The sequence below is a fragment of the Chelonia mydas genome, chromosome 18 (assembly GCF_015237465.2).
Source record: "Chelonia mydas isolate rCheMyd1 chromosome 18, rCheMyd1.pri.v2, whole genome shotgun sequence".
NCBI classification, from domain to species: domain Eukaryota; kingdom Metazoa; phylum Chordata; order Testudines; family Cheloniidae; genus Chelonia; species Chelonia mydas.
The window spans coordinates 5,335,154-5,357,112 of NC_051258.2; the positions used below are offsets into that span (position 1 = coordinate 5,335,154).

General features: G+C 42.5%; 1 protein-coding gene across 6 annotated transcripts in view; it reads left to right on the top strand.

Annotated features, from left to right (window-relative positions):
* The window catches only part of DDI2 (DNA damage inducible 1 homolog 2), a 100,108-nt gene that overhangs the window by 14,217 nt on the left and 63,932 nt on the right, over nt 1-21,959 (top strand). For 2 of the 6 annotated variants that reach the window (XR_006286505.1, XM_037880929.2), the window contains exons 2-8: nt 732-861; nt 2,136-2,372; nt 5,284-5,410; nt 8,200-8,327; nt 8,958-9,086; nt 9,936-10,039; nt 10,648-10,837. Coding sequence is in view for 3 of the 6 variants with exons in the window: in XM_037880929.2 (XP_037736857.1) it covers nt 732-861; nt 2,136-2,372; nt 5,284-5,410; nt 8,200-8,327; nt 8,958-9,086; nt 9,936-10,039; nt 10,648-10,837 (1,045 nt within the window). In the remaining 3 variants the exon portion in view is untranslated. The other 4 variants (XR_006286503.1, XR_006286504.1, XM_043531938.1 and 1 more) reach the window with 4 other exon arrangements.

Consider the following 21,959-nt stretch of genomic DNA (forward strand, 5'->3'; position numbering starts at 1 on the left):
TCTAATTTCAGTTGTTGGATTTAGTGTGTGGATGGTGTTGGTGGCCTGTGATATACAGGGGGTCAGGCTGGATGATCTTTTGGTCTCTTCTGACTTTAGAATTTGTTGTGCATTGACATAAGTTAATGGTAATGTAAGTTCTGTAAAACTGGATGTTATGGAGAGTCATGGCTACATATTCAAGGCTGAAATCAGAATTCCACTGAAGACCTCATGTCCTCCTATCCTGTCCAGTATTCAACACTTCTGCCTTGAAATTCGTATTTCAAAGTTATTGCAGCTGTCATTTTTATGATGGGAGATCACAATTTAGGAAGCAGGCAGACAGTAGAGTTTTGGCTGAAGGTGATTCCAGGTTTATATGGGAATATGTAGAGATCAGGGCCTTATCCAAAGCTGCTCTAAAATCTTCCATTCTTATTCCTTAACCAGCCCTTCTCAGAAATGCTATGTACTGTGAAACCATGTTGGTTTCCTGTAAGAATAATTCTCTGTGGAGTACTGAGTACTCCTCTTGGGACCTATCTGCCTAGTGCACAGGGCACTTGATTTGCAGCAGTCTCTTGAGAATTGCACACTTACCAGTAATTCTTTTGGATTCATCTTGAAATGTATAGTGAATCAGATTTAACGTTCCTAAGTAAAATCACCATTTAGGGTCTTGCTGTCAGTCCACTTTGTGCCATGTATAAGCTTGTTTCCTGTCACACTGTCTCTCTCCCTATATACAGATTGTCTATGCCGAGAGGCCTCTAACTGACAACCACAGATCATTGGCCTCGTATGGCTTGAAAGATGGGGATGTGGTGATTTTACGGCAAAAGGAGAATGCGGAGCCACGGCCTCCAGTCCAGTTTCCAGGTGAGAAACTCTTCAGACTAGCTCGCTGGGCTACCTGCTGTTGGCTTGCAGCCCCCCTTGCTGTACCCAAAAGATTACCTTTAAATTGTGGCTGTTTAGCCTTTTAATGCTCTGGAGGTTTTATTTATTGGTGTGTGTGAAACTTAACTAATGCTGTCCTGTCAAGGATCTACTAATGTATTAAATTTAAAACGTCCCCTTTTTCAGAGAGTTAATACCTTGGTGATAGAACATTTACTTGGGGCAGAAAGTTGGTTCATTAGTAAATAAATACACCAAAACACTACTTTATATGTGTAACACACTTCATACAAGTGCTTGAAAAACTTCACAATAGCCATCCTCATCAGGAAAAACTGTTTTTGTTTGGGGGTGGGCTTTTTCTTTGCTTTGATTACTTAAAGGGTTTACTTCTTGCAGTGATGCTTTAGTCCATGGGTAGGCATGATTTAGTTTGCTGTTTGGGGGTGGGAGAAAAGTGCCCAAAATAATTTGTTCATAAAAGCAGCTTCTGTGAATGCATGTGGATTTTCATAGGGCTTCCTGTTCCCTCCCATTCAGTATAATGGTGCAATAATAGGCAGTCTGTGCTGCTCCGACACATTAGAGGACTGTTGCAATGTGTGCTCCGAGTACATCTCGTGACTAATGCACAGAGAAGCTGAATCTTAGCAGACCAATTATGTGATGCAATATTTATTCAAAAGATTCCTCAAGCCCCATAGTATGGAATTGGAGTCCTACTTCCCCCTTATAATTCTTAGTCCTAAGAGTTCCTGTTACAATTGTATCCCTTAACAAAGGAAATGTTGACCGCAGCTTATAGCAGGGGAATGGCTGTAAAGTCCCAGCTCTGCCTCAGCTGGAAGATTGGTGGCTGCAATGCAGGGCTTCGGTAATATTTTTTCACTACCATATCTCCTTTCATCTGAGGAATTCAGAAGTGCTTTACAGGCGCTGTTAAGCCTCACAACCCCCTTGTGAGGTAGATTGGTGGTATGCATATCTGAGTTGAAAAATTGTGTCGGAGGGGGTTAAGTGAGTTTCACAGGAAAATGGGCCAGATGTGTGACTAGATCCATTACATAAATATGTAATGGTATTCCTAACCCACTAGCCTGAATACGTTGGTGATACAGTGGAGCTCAGACATGAATTGTTGTGTAAATGAAATATTCGTGTAGCGTGTTCAGCCATTCCACCGCTTCTGACTGCATTGTCCACAGCAATTGAGAAGGTGAAATGGTCAAACTGTTACCTCGTTTTCCCTTAAGGTCTGCCCAGGATAGACTTCAGCAGCATTACAGTGCCTGGGACGTCGGCCCAGCTGCAGCCACAGCAGCTGCCAGCGCAGCATCCTCGCCCATCGCCCCCGGGTACACCACCGTCCCTGCAGGGCTTGGACAATCCGGCGCTGTTACGGGACATGTTGCTTGCCAATCCCCACGAGCTGTCCCTGCTGAAAGAACGCAATCCGCCCCTGGCTGAGGCACTGCTCAGTGGAGACCTTGGTAAATTGGGATTTGGAGGCGACTGGTTCTTCCTTGCTTTGTCTGAGGCTGTTGCACGGTAACTTCTGTCTGTGCCGAGTCCGAATACAAAGTAGTCACGGGTGTTCAGTCAGTTGGATTGCTCACAATGGCTTCTTAGTGAGTTTACTGCGTACCGCACTGGAGGTAGAATTCCCCTATCCCGAGAATAGGAATAGCCCTCGCTAGCAACAGCTTTGTAAGCTTCCTCCGTGCGACTCTGCGGATGTGCCTTGTCCCCTTTCTTGGAAGGACCAAATCTGGGGGGTGAGATCAGTTTTTAGGACCGGTTCCATCCCTGGCCTCTGTACGGAGCTTCCTGCCAACTGTACCAATTAGTGGTAACTGTGTTACCATCCCTAGGTCTCTACGACCCAGACAGAAAATAGCTTATTTTAAATCCCATCCTACCTCCCTTGCAAAAGCCTGGAAGATATTAATATTTTGTCACTACAGACATGGACTTAAAAAAACCTAAATAAGAGAGGCTTTGTATCTCAGTGACAGACACCTAATCTGGCAGCCCTGTGGTCGCCCTGGGAACCAGTAAACAGTGTTTGTTTCACTGTTCCTTTTGAAGACTTTCCTTAAATGTCTTTTAAAAAATTGTACATTTGGCTTTTTTAGAAACAAATTGTTAAAATCCTTCTGGGTGCTATCTAAGATGGTGGTGCACTTGGCAGACTTGTAGTATAATGCCCTCCACACTCTGCTGGTGAACACTTGGTCTTTGCTGCTCACTCCGTGTTTCATTTGAGCTTTATTTATTTTTGCAATAACATAGAGCTCATTTAGTATGAAAACAGATCATTTGCAGACATTAAAATGCATGGCTATAAACCCTTACTAGAGATCCATTTGTAGAAAACTGCTTATCAGGAGCTTGGTTACTAGTGTGAAGGTTTGGGAGAGATGATGGAAGGAAAAAGCACTCTATAGAAGAGCCTCCCCTAGTTTTTCTCCTCTTGAAAGACTGCAGGCTGGTGACTTCTCCCAGTACAGGAAGGCTGGAGGAGAGAGCTACATGTTTGGTTTTTTTTTAAATTCTCTATACTGATTTTATGTATATGAACAGTTGCAAAGAGAGAGAGAATACAGTAATGTACAATACTGTATGCCATGTTACTAGAGCATACAATCCTTTACTTTCCATAACAAGTGTCTTTTATTGGCCCTCTCTTTTGAGCCTCCCAGTGTGTCCCCTGTATCGGAGAGCTTGTCACAGAATCACGTGAGATGTTCTTCCTCCCCATCCTAGGATGAGAGCACTGCTTCTAGAGCTTGCCGCCCTTGATGGTGCAAGGATGCTCTCACTGGTAGTGGTGCAGAGCATTAACTACAGGGTCCCAGGACTAGCTCATCTGCCACTTTCCTTGTCTAATCTGTACGGTAAACTCTCATAATTCAAAATTGGTACAGCACTGTGCATTCAGAAGGGTGGATTATCAGGTTATGCTGTCAGAATTTGCCATCAGCATTTGGGCAGATATCCAGATCTGCTCTCTCAGTAGTGTCCAAAATACATCAAGCTTCAATGCATATGTAATTGTGTTAGATGCATTACAATACATCAGAAGGCACCAGCTATACAGAGCATGGAGCCATGGAAATCAAAGCATCGTACTCCTTGCTGAGTAAATAAGTTTTCAAGGCCAGGTGTATTGGGAACCACTGCATTTCATGAAGTGAAAGCACTAGCTACTGTTGACACAGAACTGTTTTGATTTCTGAATGCAAGTGGTGTTAAGAATTAATTTTTGTTGTGTACAAACCTTGAAAAACCATGGCTGAAATTTTGGTATCTAAAAGTTGTGCACCTAATTTATTTTATTTTTTTCAAAAGTGATCACTTCTTAACTCCCATTCAGTGTAGATTTAGGCATGTAACTGTAAGAACTCAGATTTGTAAATCTTGGCCTATGTTGGTTTTGAAATAAGACTGTTGTTTGAAGCCTGCAATGTCATAGAACTTTGACTTTGCTCAGATGCAAAATTAATCTATTGCCAGTAAGTTCTGCTGCTGTCTTTTTGGTGGAACATCTGATTTTGTTGGCAACGTGGTCCAATGTACAGAGCAGCACACTGGGATTCAGAAGACTTGGTTTACACTCCTGGCTATGCAACTGACTCACTGTGACGTTGTGTAAACCAGCTGACCTTGGCGCCTCCATTTCCTCATGTAAACATGAGTATGGGTAATGACGTCCACTCCTGCTTTGAGATCTGTGGGCGGAATGCTAAGCGTTAGGGTCACTGTGACGTCCATTTCTCCTAATTGAAAAAAGTGTTTGGCTAAAGATGGTTCTACATACGAATGCATAATTTAGACTAGAAGCTGGAATACAAATGTTGAATCTCTGACTCCTATTCTCGGTGTAATTTATTTGCTGCTTTTGGAAATGTTCTTGCATGATATCACTGGGTAGGTCTTGCTGCAGTAAAGCAATGAAAATATTCTTTAATAGCAGCTCTTTGATTTAAATGTTATGGTGTCTCTGCACATTAAATTTATTTGCAGACAATGGAAAGATAAATGTAGGGTAACTTCAGGTCATTCAGAAGCTGAGAACTTTGTTATGTCTACATAGGCTGTTGGGCATCAGGCCCAGTGCGAAGTAGTTCAGTCCACGGAGATGGGAGGCAAGGGAGAAATCTCGAGTGATCACGTGATCAAGCCCGTGAGTTCTGTCTGTGCTGGCTGGTTTTTCAAGTAGCCCTGAAATAGAGCCCACTGCTGATTGCACTGGTCACTTTACTTTTCAACAGTGGCCAATATCTTTAAAAGACACTGTTTTGCTACAAGTTTAATAGCATTTCATTTGTAAGAGTAATTTCCAGTGAAGGGTGTCTGTGCATCTAACCATGGTGTTTGTATCTGTTTTTGTTACTGCAGAGAAATTTACCAGGGTGCTGGTGGAGCAGCAACAGGACCGAGCCCGCCGGGAGCAGGAGAGAATCCGTCTGTTTTCAGCTGACCCTTTTGATCTTGAGGCTCAGGCAAAGATAGAAGAGGACATAAGGTAGTAAACCTAAGTCCAAGGGAGAGCTCTGGACCCCTTTGTGGGACCCTATTCCAGTTGAAAATGCATTTTGGGGTCTAGTTGGAATCAAGAGGGGCAGGTAGATCCAGCACTGTCTCCCATTTGTTGACTCTGTCGCTTCTTTTGGTGGTGTGGTCTCACCCCCACAGCCATCGGAGTAGAGGCAGTCTTGGTCATCTCTCTCGACACGGGGACTGCACTTTCCCCAAATCCAGTCATAGTCTTTGTTCTTTTTCAGGGACCTTTCCCAATTCTGCAGTGCATCTCCCTGAACTTGCCAGTAGAGAGCACTGCATAGAAACTGCTTAACCAAAATTCCGTGGAGACCCTGCAAGTAGCTGCCTGGGATATATTGGATCCCCTCAAGCCTGAGCACCAGGACTTGCAAACATAGCCCCTAACCCATGTCTCCTGCAGGGCAGTATCACATGTTGTTACCAAGCAGGCTGCATCTTCTTGTTGCAGTCCATCTCTTTTTATATTTTGGGTATGTCTACGCAACAAAGAAAAACCGTGACTTGGGCTGCAGGGCTGTTTCACTGCTGTGTAGGCTTCTGGGCTCACTTCACAGGGTCCTAGAGCTCGAGCTCCAGCCCGGTTCTGGACACCTACACAACAGTGAAACAGCCTGCAGCCTGAGCCCCATAGGCCCTGGTCAGCAGGCACAGGCCTGCCACAGGTGTGTAGTTGCTGTGAAGACATACCCATTGAGGCTTGGTCTACACTTAAAACTTACCCTGCCATAGCTCCCAGTGTAGATGCTTCTGACAGAAGAGTGCTTCTTGTCAGCATGGCTAACATTTGGGGAGGTGGTGTTTCTACATCAACAGAAACTCCTCCTGTCGGTATAAGCTGTCTCTCCACTGGGCGGCTGTAAGTTTGGTAGTGCAAACATAGCCCGACTCTCTGGTTAGTTGCGGATTTCAAGCATAATCATTGTCTGAAAAGTGGCTCTGTAAAAATGGCACCATGCTGTCCCAGGTTTACTTCCCCTTTGTATCTTTTGTATGTAACTGCAGAGTCTGTAAGTCCAAACAAGGCTTCTCTCATTGCCAGTGGTACAGGCTCAGCTAGGTGCTGCCTGTGGGAGATGAGTTCTGATTCTTATGTTTCTTACATCATGGACAATAAATTCTTGAATCGGAACACAGTGAGCGGTTTTGCTGATGTATGAAGCAGAATGCCTTCATAATAGGTTCATGTTGGTTGTGCAGAGTTGGCAGTGCTAACACATGCATTAGTAAAAGGGAAAATAATCATTTATTATATTGTAATGACTACTAAAGCATTTTGCACTATGTACGTGTTAACTATTTTTCAGTATTTCACAGTGCTGTTCTGAACAGCAGAACATCCCCATGAGCTATTTAAGTTGTGTTGTTATCCCCACTTTTATAGATAAAGGGAAACTGAGGCAGAGAGCGAGTGATTTGCCCACAGCTAGACAGCCATTTAGTGACAGTGGGGATTAGAACCTGGGAGCTGCTAGTTCTCAGTTTTGGTCTCTGATCACCTGACTCATGCCCCTCTCGATTCGATTTTGTCCCCATGAAAACATGGGTTGGGAGCAGATGCTGTGTGCAGCATAATAAATGCCACATTTTACCGAGCCACTTTTCTAATCTTTTTTTTTTTTTTTTTAAATGAGCGGGGAGGAAACCAGAGCGGTGGTTGCTGTAATCAGACTGGTACTAAATATCTGCCAGTCACACATACTATTGCTCCTGACTGACTTATATACTGATCTTATATACTGTAAGAGAGCCCAATATGTGTTGGTTTGAGCTATATTATGAGTAAATAAAGCCAGGGCAGCCTAGTGGCTGTGCAGTATGCTGCTTTGCAGTAATCCACCTTCAGTTCCCAAGCAGCCACGTCTTAGAGCTCAGCGTATTCCTCTCCAGTGTCCCCTTCTAGGATGTGTATGGAATATCACTGACTGCCTCCAAAGGGGGTTGCAGTCAGCCTTCCTGTGGTGGAGGGAGTGTTGCTATACGGTAGAAAAAGAGCAGGCATCTTCCCTCCTACTGAAAAAAAAGGAAGCTATCTCTTTAAACTAGAGACCCTTTTATACTGGTAGATGAGCTATTTCCAGCAGGGTAGCTGCAGATACCCAACATGCTCAAGGTTATGGCAGACACGGAGCTGCATTTCATTTGGCTTTATCTACCTTGCATTCCTTTTTGTAGCCTTGAATTTGTAGAGAGACTTTGCGGTGTTGTCACTGCACTCACAAGAGTTTCATGTAACTAGTCCCAACCCTGATACTTGCAAAAGGGAAGATGCTACTGAAATGTTATGGCAAGCATTTAGAAACATAACTTTTGGGGATCCTAGTTTTGTAGCAGAATGACTAATATGTGCAGTCTTTTGCCCCTGAGTTCTTTTTGTTAACTCTGTAATGACAGGTTTTTGTTGTGAACAGAGAGTCAGTTGCAGGTCTCCAGGTGCTAAAGTGCATCTGACCACTTTACTCCAGACTGCTGCATTGGGTCTCTTTAAGATGCTACAAGGAACATTCTTTCCTTCCTGCTTGCAAGCAACCTGATGCCTCTGGATTAAGGCAAGAGCTTTTGCTAACATCTGCTAAGTAGGCTGGTGTTTAACTGCTGAAGTACACCTTTCACAAGCTCTTCATGACTGGTGGTAGTGGGGACAGGGAAGATGACAAATCTGTTTGTAATCCTTGTAAAGGGGGAGGCTTTATAAATATGCTGTTTCTGCTCATGGAAGGAATGATTCCAGTTTCTGGTTTTCATTTAATTCAGGCAACAAAATATTGAAGAGAACATGACAATAGCTATGGAAGAGGCCCCAGAGAGCTTTGGCCAGGTGGTGATGCTCTATATTAACTGCAAAGTCAATGGACATCCAGTGAAAGCCTTTGTTGACTCAGGTGATTCCCCACCACATCTCCCCATTTTAAATCTCTTTACGCTCTTCTGCTCTCCCTGCTCCCCCTTCTCCTGGCTCTTTAAAGGAAATCGTGAACCCCACAATAGGTCAATTTATAGCATTCCCTTCCCACAGTAAAGAATTGTGTTACAAGATTTGAAAGGATCTAATTAAAATCTGAATGTACTTTCTGTCATTATTCAGCCTAATTAAAAATATTTGAGATGTGTGTTGCGGTTAAAACATGACTGGGAGTCAGAATTCCTGGGTTCTAATCTTGCCTTTGCTGCTGGCCAGCTGTGTAACCTTGGACAAGTCACTCTACCTGTGTGTCTGTTTCCCTAGCTGTAAAACTGAGATTTCCTTTCCTTTATAACACAACACTTTTCATCTGTAGATCTCAAAGTGTAAGTATTCAGCTTTATTGTAACTCCATAGCCATAATGACCTTCAGGTGGTGGTAGGTGGACATGTGTATACACACAGAGCCATGGTATAATCGAATGCCTTTGTGCCATAATATAATTCCCTGCTTGCTACTGAGTCTTAGATTAAAATCTCTGTACTAGATTTTTAAACTATCCCTTGCTTGTTTTTAAATATTGCTAACTCCTCTTTTCTCTGGTGGTAGGTGCCCAAATGACCATTATGAGCCAAGCTTGTGCTGAAAGGTGTAACATAATGAGACTGGTGGACCGGCGCTGGGCAGGCATTGCTAAGGGTGTGGGCACGCAGAAAATCATTGGCAGAGTGCACCTAGGTAAGTAGTGATACAACGGGATAACTTCACCTGTAATGGCTGTGGCTCTGCTTGGCGCCAAAGAGTCTCTACTTTAAAACTGTAAACTTTGGGAACTACTATAGATTGGCTTAAGAGTTTATCAAGATCACATTAAGCTCACCCAGAGACACAATAACCAGGATTGCATCATGTTAAATGTTTTCATACACTTATCCTAACACTTTAATTCTGGTAGGTCTAGAGTCCCCATACAAATACGGAGGAAACCTTGATTCCTGGTGCTGATGGGTTATAAATAGCTTTATTCTTTGGTATGAGGGATCAGGATGGGGATAATGGGCAGTATGAATTGTTCAGGGCAGAATTCCAGTGCAGCTTAGTGTATCTCTTTCCACAGTGAGGAGAGCACTTCAAGATATCTGTGTTCTTGCACAGGTTTGTCTGAAGAAAATGCCATACAAGGAAATATTATCTTCATTGTTTAAGACATTGACTGTGAATTAAAGCACCAAAACAAAATTCCACACTCTGAGCAGCTGCATGCAGCCTCTTTAGCTCCAGCCTGAGGGGTTAGTTGATCAGTTCCTACTGCACTGCAGATCCAGTCACCTTTTAGAATAATGGAGGGGGAAATATTTAGCCACTGGGGGCTAGCAAACTCCCGATAATCACCAGGGCTGGCTTAGAGCAGACTTTTCCACAACCAAGTCTATGTACATTGTTCTCTGATTCCATAACTTCCCCACAGAGGCTTTGTATAATTTCCCTTAGATAGAGAGATACCTACAGTGGAATCCTCATGCTGCAGTGCTTGAGCACTTCTTGAGGCTGGAGGGTGGGTAACATGGTGTTTTCTGTGTGCTTCAGCTCAGGTTCAGATTGAAGGGGATTTTCTGCCGTGTTCTTTCTCTATCCTTGAAGAACAGCCCATGGATATGCTTCTAGGACTGGATATGCTTAAGAGACATCAGGTAATTGAATCAATTGGTGCTTGTTTTGCAAACAATCCTTGGCTCTTTCGTAAGTGCTAAATGTAAGATTGTTATCATCCTTATGAATTTTTTAGGATTAAAAACTCTGAAGAGATACGCCGACATGGTTTTCCCATAGATTGGGGGAAGCACTTATACCTTGTAGGTTGTAAGTACTTTGTATCTTGTCCCAACCTAAAGGTCTTTGCTCTGAACTCTTGGTGCCTGAAAATCCTCGGAGGTCTATACCTGAGCAATGTTTAATAAAGACTCTGGGAAGTCCTCACTTGTAGCCGTAACCCTAGTTGGGCTGAAGAGCAGAAGGACCATAACTATTCAAGAGCTGGCTAATAGGAGCCGCTGTAAGAAGCCCCTTGGCATATTGAAGGGGCAGGCTGCTGAATTATTTCTACCCAGCACGTGTTTTTAGATCTACCAGTTGTTAGCACCTTCTTAACCCTTCTTCGTCCAGTTAATGTAACCCCTTGATGATTGGAAGTGACATTTTTCTAGTGCATTGTTTAATGTGTCACTAATTTATGTATTCTGGTCCTGTGTTATGACTGAAGGTTACCAAAGCATCAATTGCACATGTACTCTTTTCCCAGTGTTCCATTGATCTCAAAAAGAATGTACTAGTGATTGGCACCACTGGATCTCAGACAACTTTCCTTCCGGAAGGGGAGCTCCCAGAGTGTGCAAGACTGGCATATGGGCCAGGACGGGAGGACATGCGGCCGGAGGAGATTGCAGACCAAGAACTGGCAGAAGCTCTACAGAAATCTGTAGAGGAAGCAGGTACCACAAGGAGCCAAATCAGAGTAACAATCTGCAGAGTGCTATCAGTAACATGTCAGCTCTGTCTCCTGTCACTAGAAAGCTCCTCACTTTTCTCAACTGTTCTAGCGCATCTTACTGAATGTAATGCCAGTGATGAGCAGGGGGATTTTACCCTCTCTTGCAGAGCCTCCTGATTGCTGCACTCTTTTCCTTGGGACATCTAAGTCAAATCTCTCTTCGTGGACAATATAGGCCGATGGGTTGCTGTGCCATTTTAACTTGGTCTTTCTTTGTGGTTGACTAGTAGCTCTCCCATTCCTCCCTCCCACCGTAGTCCATTAATCTTTTTGTTTTTAATGTACAGCGAGGGGACAATTTCAGTTAAGTGATATTTTAGCCATTTTAATTGGGGGGTGGGGAGGAGGACTTGTGGCAGCAGCCATGAGCCATGCTCTAATCCCCACAGTCTATACAAATGCTAAAGGAAAATTGTAGTGAGCTGTTACAGAATTGTCAATTGATATTTATTTGCGCTGTAGCTACATAAATATATGAATTTTCTAAACTGTTTTTAGAAATACCTATACTGCTTCAGAAAGAACGAGGAGGACTTGCGGCACCTTAAGGCTAACAAATTTATTTGAGCATAAGCTTTCGTGAACTAAAGCCCACTTCATCAGATGCATGCAGTGGAAAATACAGTAGGTAGATAGATACAGAGGACATGAAAAAATGGGGGTTGCAATACCAACTCTTAACGAGACCAATCGATTAAGGTGGCTATTATCAGCAGGAGAAAAAAAAAGTTTGTAGTGATAATCAGGATGGCCCATTTCAAACAGCTGGCAAGAAGGTGTGACTAACAGTAAGGGGAAAATTAGCATGGGGAAATAGTTTTTAGTTAGTGTGATGACTCATCCACTCCCAGTCTTTATTCAAGCCTAATTTAATGGTGTCCAGTTTGCAGATTAATTCCAGTTCTGCTGTTTCTCATTGGAGTCTGTTTTTGAAGGTTTTTTGTTGAATAATTGCGACTTGTAGGTCTATAATTGAGTGTCCAGGGAGGTTGAAGTGTTCTCCGACTGGTTTTTGAATGTTATAATTCGTGACGTCTGATTTGTGTCCATTTTTTCTTTGGCCAAACCAGACAGTCTCTATGCAAATGTACATGGCAGAGGGGCATTGCTGACACATGATGGCATATATCGCATTGGTAGACGTGCAGGTGAACAAGCCTCTGATAGTGTGGCTGATGTGATTAGGTCCTATGATGGTGTCCCTTAAACAGATATGTGGACAGAGTTGGCAATGGGCTTTGTTGTAAGGATAGGTTCCTGGGTTAGTGTTTTTGTTGTATGGTGTGTGGTTGCTGGTGAGTATTTGCTTCGGGTTGCGGGGCTGTCTGTAAGTGAGGACTGGCCTGTCTCCCAAGATCTGTGAGAGTGATGGGTCATCCTTCAGCATAGGTTGTAGATCTTTGCGCTGGAGAGGTTTTAGTTGGGGGCTGAAGGTGACGGCTAGTGGCGTTCTGTTACTTTCTTTGCTGAGCCTGTCCTGTAGTAGGTGACTTCTGGGTTCTCTTCTGGCTCTGTCAGTCTGTTTCTTCGCATCACCAGGTGGGTATTGTAGTTATAAGAACGCTTGATAGAGATCTTGTAGGTGTTTGTCTCTGTCTGAGGGGTTGGAGCAAATGCGGTTGTATCGCAGAGCTTGGCTGTAGACGATGGATCGTGTGGTGTGGTCAGGGTGAAAGCTGGAGGCATGTAGGTAAGCATAGCAGTCAGTAGGTTTCCGATATAGGGTGGTGATTATGTGACCATCGCTTATTAGCACTGTAATGTCCAGGAAGTGGATCTCTTTTGTGTGGACTGGTCCAGGCTGAGGTTGATGGTGGAATGGAAATAGTTGAACTCATGGTGGAACTCCTCAAGGGCTTCTTTTCCATGGGTCCAAATGATGAAGATGTCATCAATGTAGCGCAAGTAGAGTAGGGGCATTAGGGGACGAGAGCTGAGGAAGCGTTGTTCTAAGTCAGCTATAAAAATGTTGGCATACTGTGGGGCCATGCGGGTACCCATAGCAGTGATGGTATCTCAGAGCTGAAATATTACTTTACTCAGCAACTCTGAAAATCTGATTTCCTGTTTATTCAAATGAGGAGTTACTGTATCCTAACCTACATCTTCGGTGTTAAAGGTGATCTGCAAAGGGGAAAAATAATGAGCTTGTGCCCCTTCTTTTACTGCTTTACAACATAAGAAGCCTTAAAGTTTTCAGGTTCTGGTCCTGTCTAGGCTGGAAGGCCTTGATGACTGGAGAACTAGCGAAACGGGACTTGTCTGCACTGCAGATGCTCTATAGCGTCAGAGCTGTGGTGCTACAGCTGTGTCACTATAGCGTAGATACTTGTGGTGATGAAACGAGTGTTCCTATTGCTGGATCTAATTCACACCCTTGAGACGCAGTAGCTAGGTCGATGGAAGAATTCTTGTGTCAACCTAGTGGTGTCTGTACTGGGGCTTAAGTCAGCTTATAAGAACGGCCATACTGGGTCAGACCAGTGGTCCATCTAGCCCAGTATCCTGTCTTCCGACAGTGGCCAATGCCAGATGCTTCAAAGGGAATGAACAGAACAAGGCAATTATCAAGTGATCCATCTCCTGTTATGTATTCCCAGCATCTGGCAAGTAGAGGGTTAGGGACACCCAGAGCATGGGGTTGTGTCCTGACCATGTTGACCAGTAGCCATTGATGGACCAATCCTCCGTGAAATGATCTTACTCTTTTTTGAACCCAGTTATAGTTTTGTCCATCACAACATCTTTTGGCAACGAGTTCCACAGGTTGACTGTACACTGTGTAAAGAAGTGCTTCCTTGTATGTGTTTTTAAACCGCTGCCTGTTAATGTCATTGGGTGACCCCTCGTTCTTGTGTTAAGTGAAATCTTTTTTCCAACCTGAACAGTCCCAGTGTTTTTCATCTCTTCTCAGATTGAAGTTGTTTCATACCCTTAATCATTTTTGTTGCCCTTCTCTGTACCTCTTTCCTTTTCTTTTTTTAAGATGGGGCAACAAGGATTGTGTGCAGTATTTAAGGTGTGGGCGTACCATGGATTTATAGAGTGGCATTATGATACTTACTGTCCTGTTATCTAGCCCTTTCTTAATGGTTCTTTCATTCTGTTAAGCTTTTTTGATTGCCACCGCATACTGCCACTGAGCGGATGTTTTCAAAGAACTATCCGCAATGATTCCAAGATCTTTCTTGAGTGGTAACAGCTCATTTAGACCCTACAAACTACGTTTCTCGTGAGGGGGCTGGGATAGTGAGTTTTTCACACCCCAGAGTGATGTAGCTAGGTCAACATACGTTTCAGGTATACATCAGGCCATGGTGATGGTCTGAAAGCAGAAAGCTGAGCAGTTAGCCAGGCTGTTTGAAACTTTGTAGTTCTGTTTTTGTTAATGCATCTTTGACTTCAGTGAAACAAGATTTGAGTGAAAAAACTTTAAGGATTCAGCATTCTCGCTCCAGTCAATTAAGGTGTTAATAGCTCAAAATATGTATCTCTTGGGACCTCCCAGTGGTCTGTGATGAAAATCTGGGAAGGCCAAACTTTGCACTCTTGATTCTTCAAAGGTGGTAAAGGAAAAAACCTTCCAGTCCTTTATCCATGATTAAGATTGAAAAATGAATTTGTGCTTTTTTAAAAAAAAAAAAAATCCTTGTGCAGGTCAACCTTGAATTAATGGAGATACAGTGGCATATCTGCAGCCCTGTAGCTGTGCCACTGTCGCCCCGGTAGTCCTGTAGTGCAGACGTGCCCCTAGTTTACAGACAAGTAGAGAGAGGCATAAATCATAACCCTGGATCCAGCCTTGCCATCACCAAACCCTGGCAAACTCTAGAGCCAGACTTGGTGTCGTAGGTTCATCTCATTACCTTCAACAGGAAATGTAAAATAATATTAGTAGGGCTGTCAAGCGATTTAAAAAAAATTAATCATGATTAATTGTATGATTAAAAAAATTAATCATGCTTACACAATAATAGAATACCATTTATTTAATATTTTTTGACGTTTTCTACATTTTCAAATATATTGATTTCAATTACAACACAGAATGCAAAGTGTACAGTGCTCACTTTATTTTTTATTACAAATATTTGCACTGTAAAAAACAAAATAGTATTTTTCAGTTCACCTAATACGAGTACTGTAGTGCAGTCTCTTTATCATGAAAGTTGAATTTACAAATTTAGAATTATGTACAAAAAAATAACTTACTTCAAAAATAAAACAATGTAAAATTTTAGAGCCCACAAGTCCACACAGTCCTACTTCTTGTTCAGCCAATCGTTCCGACACCAAGTTTGGTTACAATTTGCAGGAGATAATGCTGCCTGCTTCTTGTTTACAGTGTCACCTGGAAGTGAGAACAGGTGTTCTCATGGCACTGTTGTAGCCGGCATTGCAAGATATTTACATGCCAGATGCACTAAAGAGTTATTTGTCCCTTCATGCTTCAACCACCATTCCAGAGGACATGCGTCCATGCTGATGATGGGTTCTGCTCGATAACGATCCGAAGCAGAGCGGACTGACGCATGTTCATTTTCGCGGACTGACGCATGTTCATTTTCATCATCCGAGTCATATGCCATCAGCAGAAGGTTGATTTTCTTTTTTGGTGGTTCGCGTTTTGTAGTTTCCGCATCAGAGTGTTGCTCTTTTAAGCATGCTCCACACCTTGTTCCAATCAGATTTTTGGATGGCACTTCAGATTCTTAAACCTTGGATCAAGTGTTGTAGCTATTTTTAGAAATCTCGCATTGGTACCTTCTTTCCATTTTGTCAAATCTGCAGTGAAAGTGTTCTTAAACGAACATGTGCTGGATCATCATCTGAGACTGCTATAACATGAAATATATGGCAGAATGCGGGTAAAACAGAAAAGGAAACCTACAATTCTGCCCCAAGGATTTCAATCACAAATTTAATTAATGCATTATTTTTTTAATGAGCATCATCAGCATGGAAGCATGTCCTCTGGAATGGTGACCGAAGCATGAAGGGGCATACAAATGTTTAGCATATCTGGCATGTAAATACCTTGCAACACGGGCTACAACAGTGCCATGCGAACACCTGTTCTCACTTTCAGGTTACGTAAATAAGAAGCAGGCAGCAGTATCTCCCGTAAATGTAAACTAACTTCTTTGTCTTAGCGATTGGCTACAAGAAGTAGGACTGAGTGGACTTGTAGGCTCTAAAGGTTTACATTGTTTTGTTTTTGAGTGCAGTTATGTAACAAAAAAAATCTACATTTGTAAGTTACACTTTCGTGTTAGAGATTGCAGTATAGTATTTGTATGAGGTGAATTGCAAAATACTGTTTCTTTTTATCATTTTTACAGTGCAAATATTTGTAATAAAAATATATAAAGTGAGCACTGTACACTTTGTATTCTGTGTTGCAACAGAAATCAATATATTTGAAAATGTAGAAAAACATCCAAAAATATTTAATAAATGCCAATTGATAGTCTATCATTTAACTGCAATTAATCGCAATTAATTTTTTTGAGTTAATCGCATGCGTTAACTGAGATTAATCAACAGCCATAAATATTAGTTTTTCTCCCATTAGAATATTTTAGATAGGTAAAACCAAGGTTGGTTTTCCAAAGCCTCATCAGTCAGATTGTGACTTCACAAAACCAAAGGTTCAATTTTATCTGACCCTCAAAACTGAGGATAATCAACCTGGAAAGTTTGAGGTTTTAAAATTAAGGTGTTAGAGTCGAGTGCAAAAGAGTTGCTATAACTTACTATCGAAAGCATTTTTTGTGCTAATATAATTAAAAATGCTCAGCTGTTCGTTCATTTGCCAACAGTCTCACCTTGGGGGTTGAGACCAAACACACAACGTTTCAGCTCTGAAGAAAGCTGAGTGATTTAACAGAGGGATTTAAAATAGAACAGGTCATCTCTAGTTGTTCCATAGCACTTGTGGAACACTCTGACATATATGTATAAAATGTTACTTCAGGTAGGTTTTGTTTTGAGTGATTTTACTGAGTCTTAGACATGTGACAGACCTCACATTTTTAGGCAATTGTTAGCTACATATTGAGTTGTCAGAATATTAACTCTTGCATCATCATCCTCCTTTCCAAAATATTAGCTGCTTGCAGATGGCACCAAGAAAGCCAAGAGAGAGAAAGAGAGAGAGGATATAGTTCAGCCCTAAAAGACCCATCTCCCTGCGGGACCTCCTGTGTACTTTTATAGTGGTTTGAATTTTGACTCCTTTTTGGTTCATGATATGCCAGATATCACACTGTACATCATTAGGTCAGTAAAGTTTCCATTTGAACACACCTGAATTAGTCCTGAGCCTTATTTGACCCTTTCAGACCCACCTCGGAGAGGCTCGGAATTTGGAGTTAGATGCCAATGTCATCCTGGTATTAGTCCTGCATAGACAATATCTATTTATTCATTACCAGATTCTCCATGTGAACTCCATTTCTGTTCAAGGATTTGTACTCGTCCAGCCATGCACAATGCTTTCTCCCCTGTTGGATTCAGATGATGCCAACTCCCTGTAATCAATGAGATTTTTAGGATATTGACAGCAAAACTACAACAAAACCTAACAATAGCAGTGGTTCTCAGACTTCTTTGCTCACGCCCCCCCTTCTTTGTGTCTGTAATCACTTATGCAAACCCCCCACCCTACCCCCAAAGTACATATATTCTGAAGGCAGAGCAGAAAGCAGCAGCAGCAGCGGCTGCTGGCTGGGCACCCAGCTCTGAAGGCAGGGCTGTGCCAGCAGCAGTGCAGAAGTGAGGCTGGAGATGTGAAAAGTGATATTTGTCAATATCACTTGTCACAGGAGACTTAGCGCCCCATTGCCACCCTAACTTCTGCGCTGCTGCTGCTGCCACCAGGGGGCTGAGAGCTGGAGTTCCCCACCACCACCTCCTGTTGAGGTTTTGGGGAGTGGGGAGGAAGAGAGCCCAATCCTGGGTGGCATACTCCAGCTGTCAGCCCCGGGGCAGCGGTGCTCTGGTTGTCCCCTTTATCCCATCCCCCACTTCCCGGGTGTGCACGGCCCTTCTGCACGAGTCCAGCAGCCCAGGGCTGACAGCCAGAGCTCTTTTTTTAAAAAAGCGCACATCTCATGCCTCCCTTGACACATTCCCGTGCCTCTCTTGGGAGACCCCAGCCCATGGTTTAGGAACCACTGGTATAGAGAAGTAATCTGCCCCTTTATATAGCTGTACTTGCATCTAGAATGCCTATGTATACAGGCAGTCCCATCACGTATGTTGCCCTTACTCTGTCCAGCACAGGGAAAACCCTATCAAATATGGTGCGTTTTATCTGGAGACAAGTACATTCCTATTAATTGTATTGATTTCCTTGGCAGAGTTAGAAAACAAATCCTTCTGCAGATTCTGCCATGTCTTTGGTCTTTGATAGACCATGTTCAGGTGTCTGGCAGGACACCAGCTACTTCTGTTGTCTAAATGGATACAGCTCCTGGATGTATCTGACTAATTAGACCCTTATTACAGATTCCCTGTCAACAAAATCACCTTCCACTGCACCAGGGGATGACCCTGTCCCCCTTCCCCTTTCAAAGAATCAGGCTGTGCAGATGGGGGTCTGAGTGTAGTGTTAATTGGAGACACACAAATCACAGTCTTGTTTTTCACTATCATTCTGTTGCACAGGCCTCGCTGCTCCTCCTGCAAAAGACTGTGACAATGTGGAAGGCTGGATGATTTACAGAAATGTTTTTTCTTAAAATCACAACTTGACAAAATTGTTGCCATAGTTACATTAAGACCAGATTTGCAACCAGTAGAACAGGAGTGGCCCAATGTATCCTCTTTTGAGACTCCACATCCCAGCTTGATCTAAATGGAAAATAATGGGAACAGGTACTCGAGGAGACAAAAACAGACTTCTTACAGGACAGGCATAATAAACTTTCAGGCAAATCCCAGATGCAAACATGAGCATGTTCAGTCAGCAGAACGCAGTCCAATTATATATTTAAAAAGAGGAAGACTTTTTGAAGATTTAAATGAAGGAAAGCAATTCAGTGTGTCTTAATTACTTCAGTTGTCCTGCTGGTCCTGTTAAAGGCCACTGAGTTTTGGAACCTGTGCACAGGGAGAGACAGATGACGACAAACCAGGCAGCGCAGCTGGAAGTTTTGGATAGCTGATTGGAAATAGGAAACTTGGACAGAGAGATCCTAATGTGATCTAAGGTAGGGACACTCACTGTCACACTGAAGGTCATGCTGGAAATTTGACAAGCGCCTGAGAGCTGATACGTTTACCCAGAATCTTTTGCAAAAATAAATGAATGCAACTTGTTGGTAATACATCTTTCTTGATAAATAGAAATTGTTGTCTGAGGTTACTAATAACCAAATCCACAGCTGATGTGAGACATCCTCCCCGCTGCACAAAGAAGGTTGCTGTTAGTCATGTTTCACCCTTGGCTACATCTGTTCAGTCACTGTGGTGTTCTGAAAAAGTATTGCTGGCTCAGACTGCACACTTCTCTGGTGCCTTTCACCCAAGGATCTTAAATCTTATAACGTTCAGCCCACGCACCCATTGTGAGGCTGGTAGTATCCCCATGTGTAAAATGGGGATACAGGTACATACTGGGTAAGTGATGTACCCAGGGGCACAGAGCAAGTTGCTGACAACTGGCAGCAGATTCCAGGAACTGTTGCACTGTCCCCAGCTCCAACTTCTCTGAAATGTGCCTGCTGTGTATTTTCAGCAGTGCGCAGTGAGCTAGCGTGCCGTTAAACATGCCTTGTGCTGTGTATTTTTATCGAACACGTAGCTTCTCCTGCACTCTGTGCTGATCAAATGACGGTACAGTAAAATCCTTAACTTGATTGAAGAGCAGTTCCTTTTTGACTCAACATGGCAAAGTGCGTAAACACGCTTATATCGGAATGGCCAGCCGAACTTCTGGAAGGCAGCGACCACAAGGAGCTCCCTTGTTCAGAACCGTATATTGGAAGAAGCTGGGGGAGGGGAGAGAGAGAGGTCACAGACTATAACCATGCATGTTGTGTGCTTTGAATTGCTAATACAAGTTTGGTGTGTTGTGTTTCCTAATCCAAACAGAACATCAGAAGCCTTGATGCATGTAGTGTGTGTGTACTGCAGCTGGAGTGGGCCACAGACCAGGTATTTATAGCTACCCATTTATGAGCTTTCGCTACAACTTTCACACTGCCAGCAGCAGAGCTAACCTTGCTTTAAACAGTATTGTGGAGAAACCTATGTGATGTGAAATTGACAGTTCGTTCCTTTCAGAGGATGAAAACATTCCACCTCTTTTATCTAAATATAACAAACCTGTAGTGTGTTCTTTTTCCTCATTTAAACATTTATTTAAACCATTTGTTCATGGAAAGGAGTGGCTAATAGGTGTATGAGCTTTCCTGCACTGCTTTCCTAATGCACCCATTTCTTACCCACAGCACCCATGGTGCATAAACCTGAAACTCTTGAGCTGAGATGGCTAGTCACATGGAACAGCTTGGTGACTTTGCAATGTAACAAACAAGAACTAGAAGGACACCATCACACTGATATTTATGGGTGTCCTCAGCTAAGATTCAAACACAGGTCTCCTGAGGTGAAAGGCCACTGCACGGTCATATCTGTCTTAATTTTGGATTTTTAAAGCAAGAAATTAATTTGGTGTTGACAGCAAGTCAGGTTACCAATATACAACCATAGGCCCCTGGTTGGTTGGGCTTTATCTGACAACAGATATAAAGATATAAATAATATAAAGAAACCTGGTTAACTATATGGTTATGTTAAGCTTCCTAACTGAAAGGCTATGACTTCAGCTTGTAATGGCTGCGTGTGTGGAGTTTAACAAACAAGCTGTGACCATCTTATAGCAATTGATTTTTATTTAAAGGCCCAGCAGTACCTAAGCACTTGCAGTAAGTTTATTATGCAAAGCTGTCTGACTAATCTGAAGTGTCTTGGGCACAACTAGATTATACACATACTACTTTATTACACCTTGAAAACTTACACTCCCTTGGGAGAACGTTGTTATTCAGCATGTTGTATTTGAATTGCATGATTAAATGCTAAATATCTTTTGTATTACTATGTAGCCTTTCTGTACTGTTGCAAGTGTTTCTCAGAGGCCCTTTTGGGTTCTGTAATTAAAAAGCTTTACAGGTTGCTTATTTTATCACCATGAAAATAGATATTTTGAACTCATTGACTTTGCTCAGAGGTGAATTTGCAACCACCTGCCTCCTCCCATTATGGCAGACATCAGTAGCTTGGAACAGAAAATAAATGTTGAATGAAGACAGAAGCTGTCAAGTAATTTAGGTCCACAATTTTTCTACTCTAAAATTGTTATAATCTGATGGTGAATGTTTTCTGAACTCCAAATATCTTGCTTTTTATCCACCACTCTGAGAAATTAAAACAAATAATAAACAGTGGCTTTCTATTACTCTGTGGTATTTCTCTTTGCTGTTGTTCTCACATCTTTGCTGATATCCAGACAAAGAAAGGATCCTCTTGTTTCTTACGAAGCACAACAAGGCTAGGGGAAGGGAGCAGGTATTACCAAATGGAAAAGGATAAACTTCTGTGGAAGTTGCTTTTAAACTTCAACAAACCAATAAGTAGCTGTACAAGCTAACCCCTCAACCACACACAATACCCTGGACATTTTCCTGTTAAAGGGGCTGTATGTAATGTTTGAGGGGAGGGGTGGAAGAGAAGTTGGGATCTTAACTTTTTAAATTTAGCATGTTTTTGCTCTGAAAAGTGACTCTGTATGTGGAATCATAGGATTTTCTGTTTTTTCTCAATTACTTCAGATTATCCTTGCTGGCTTTACTAGTTAAAATGTCTCTTCTAATTGTGAGCATAGCTAATTAGATCTGAGATCTGAAAGTCAACCTGGTTTCATCCAGTCTTTCTCATACTCACCCATAATAACGTATCTGCCCCTGTAATTTAATTACCAAATTTGCATTTATTCAAAGAGCTGTGGAAGGGCTGTTACATCTGATCTAGTCACAGTACATTCATGAGAAAGT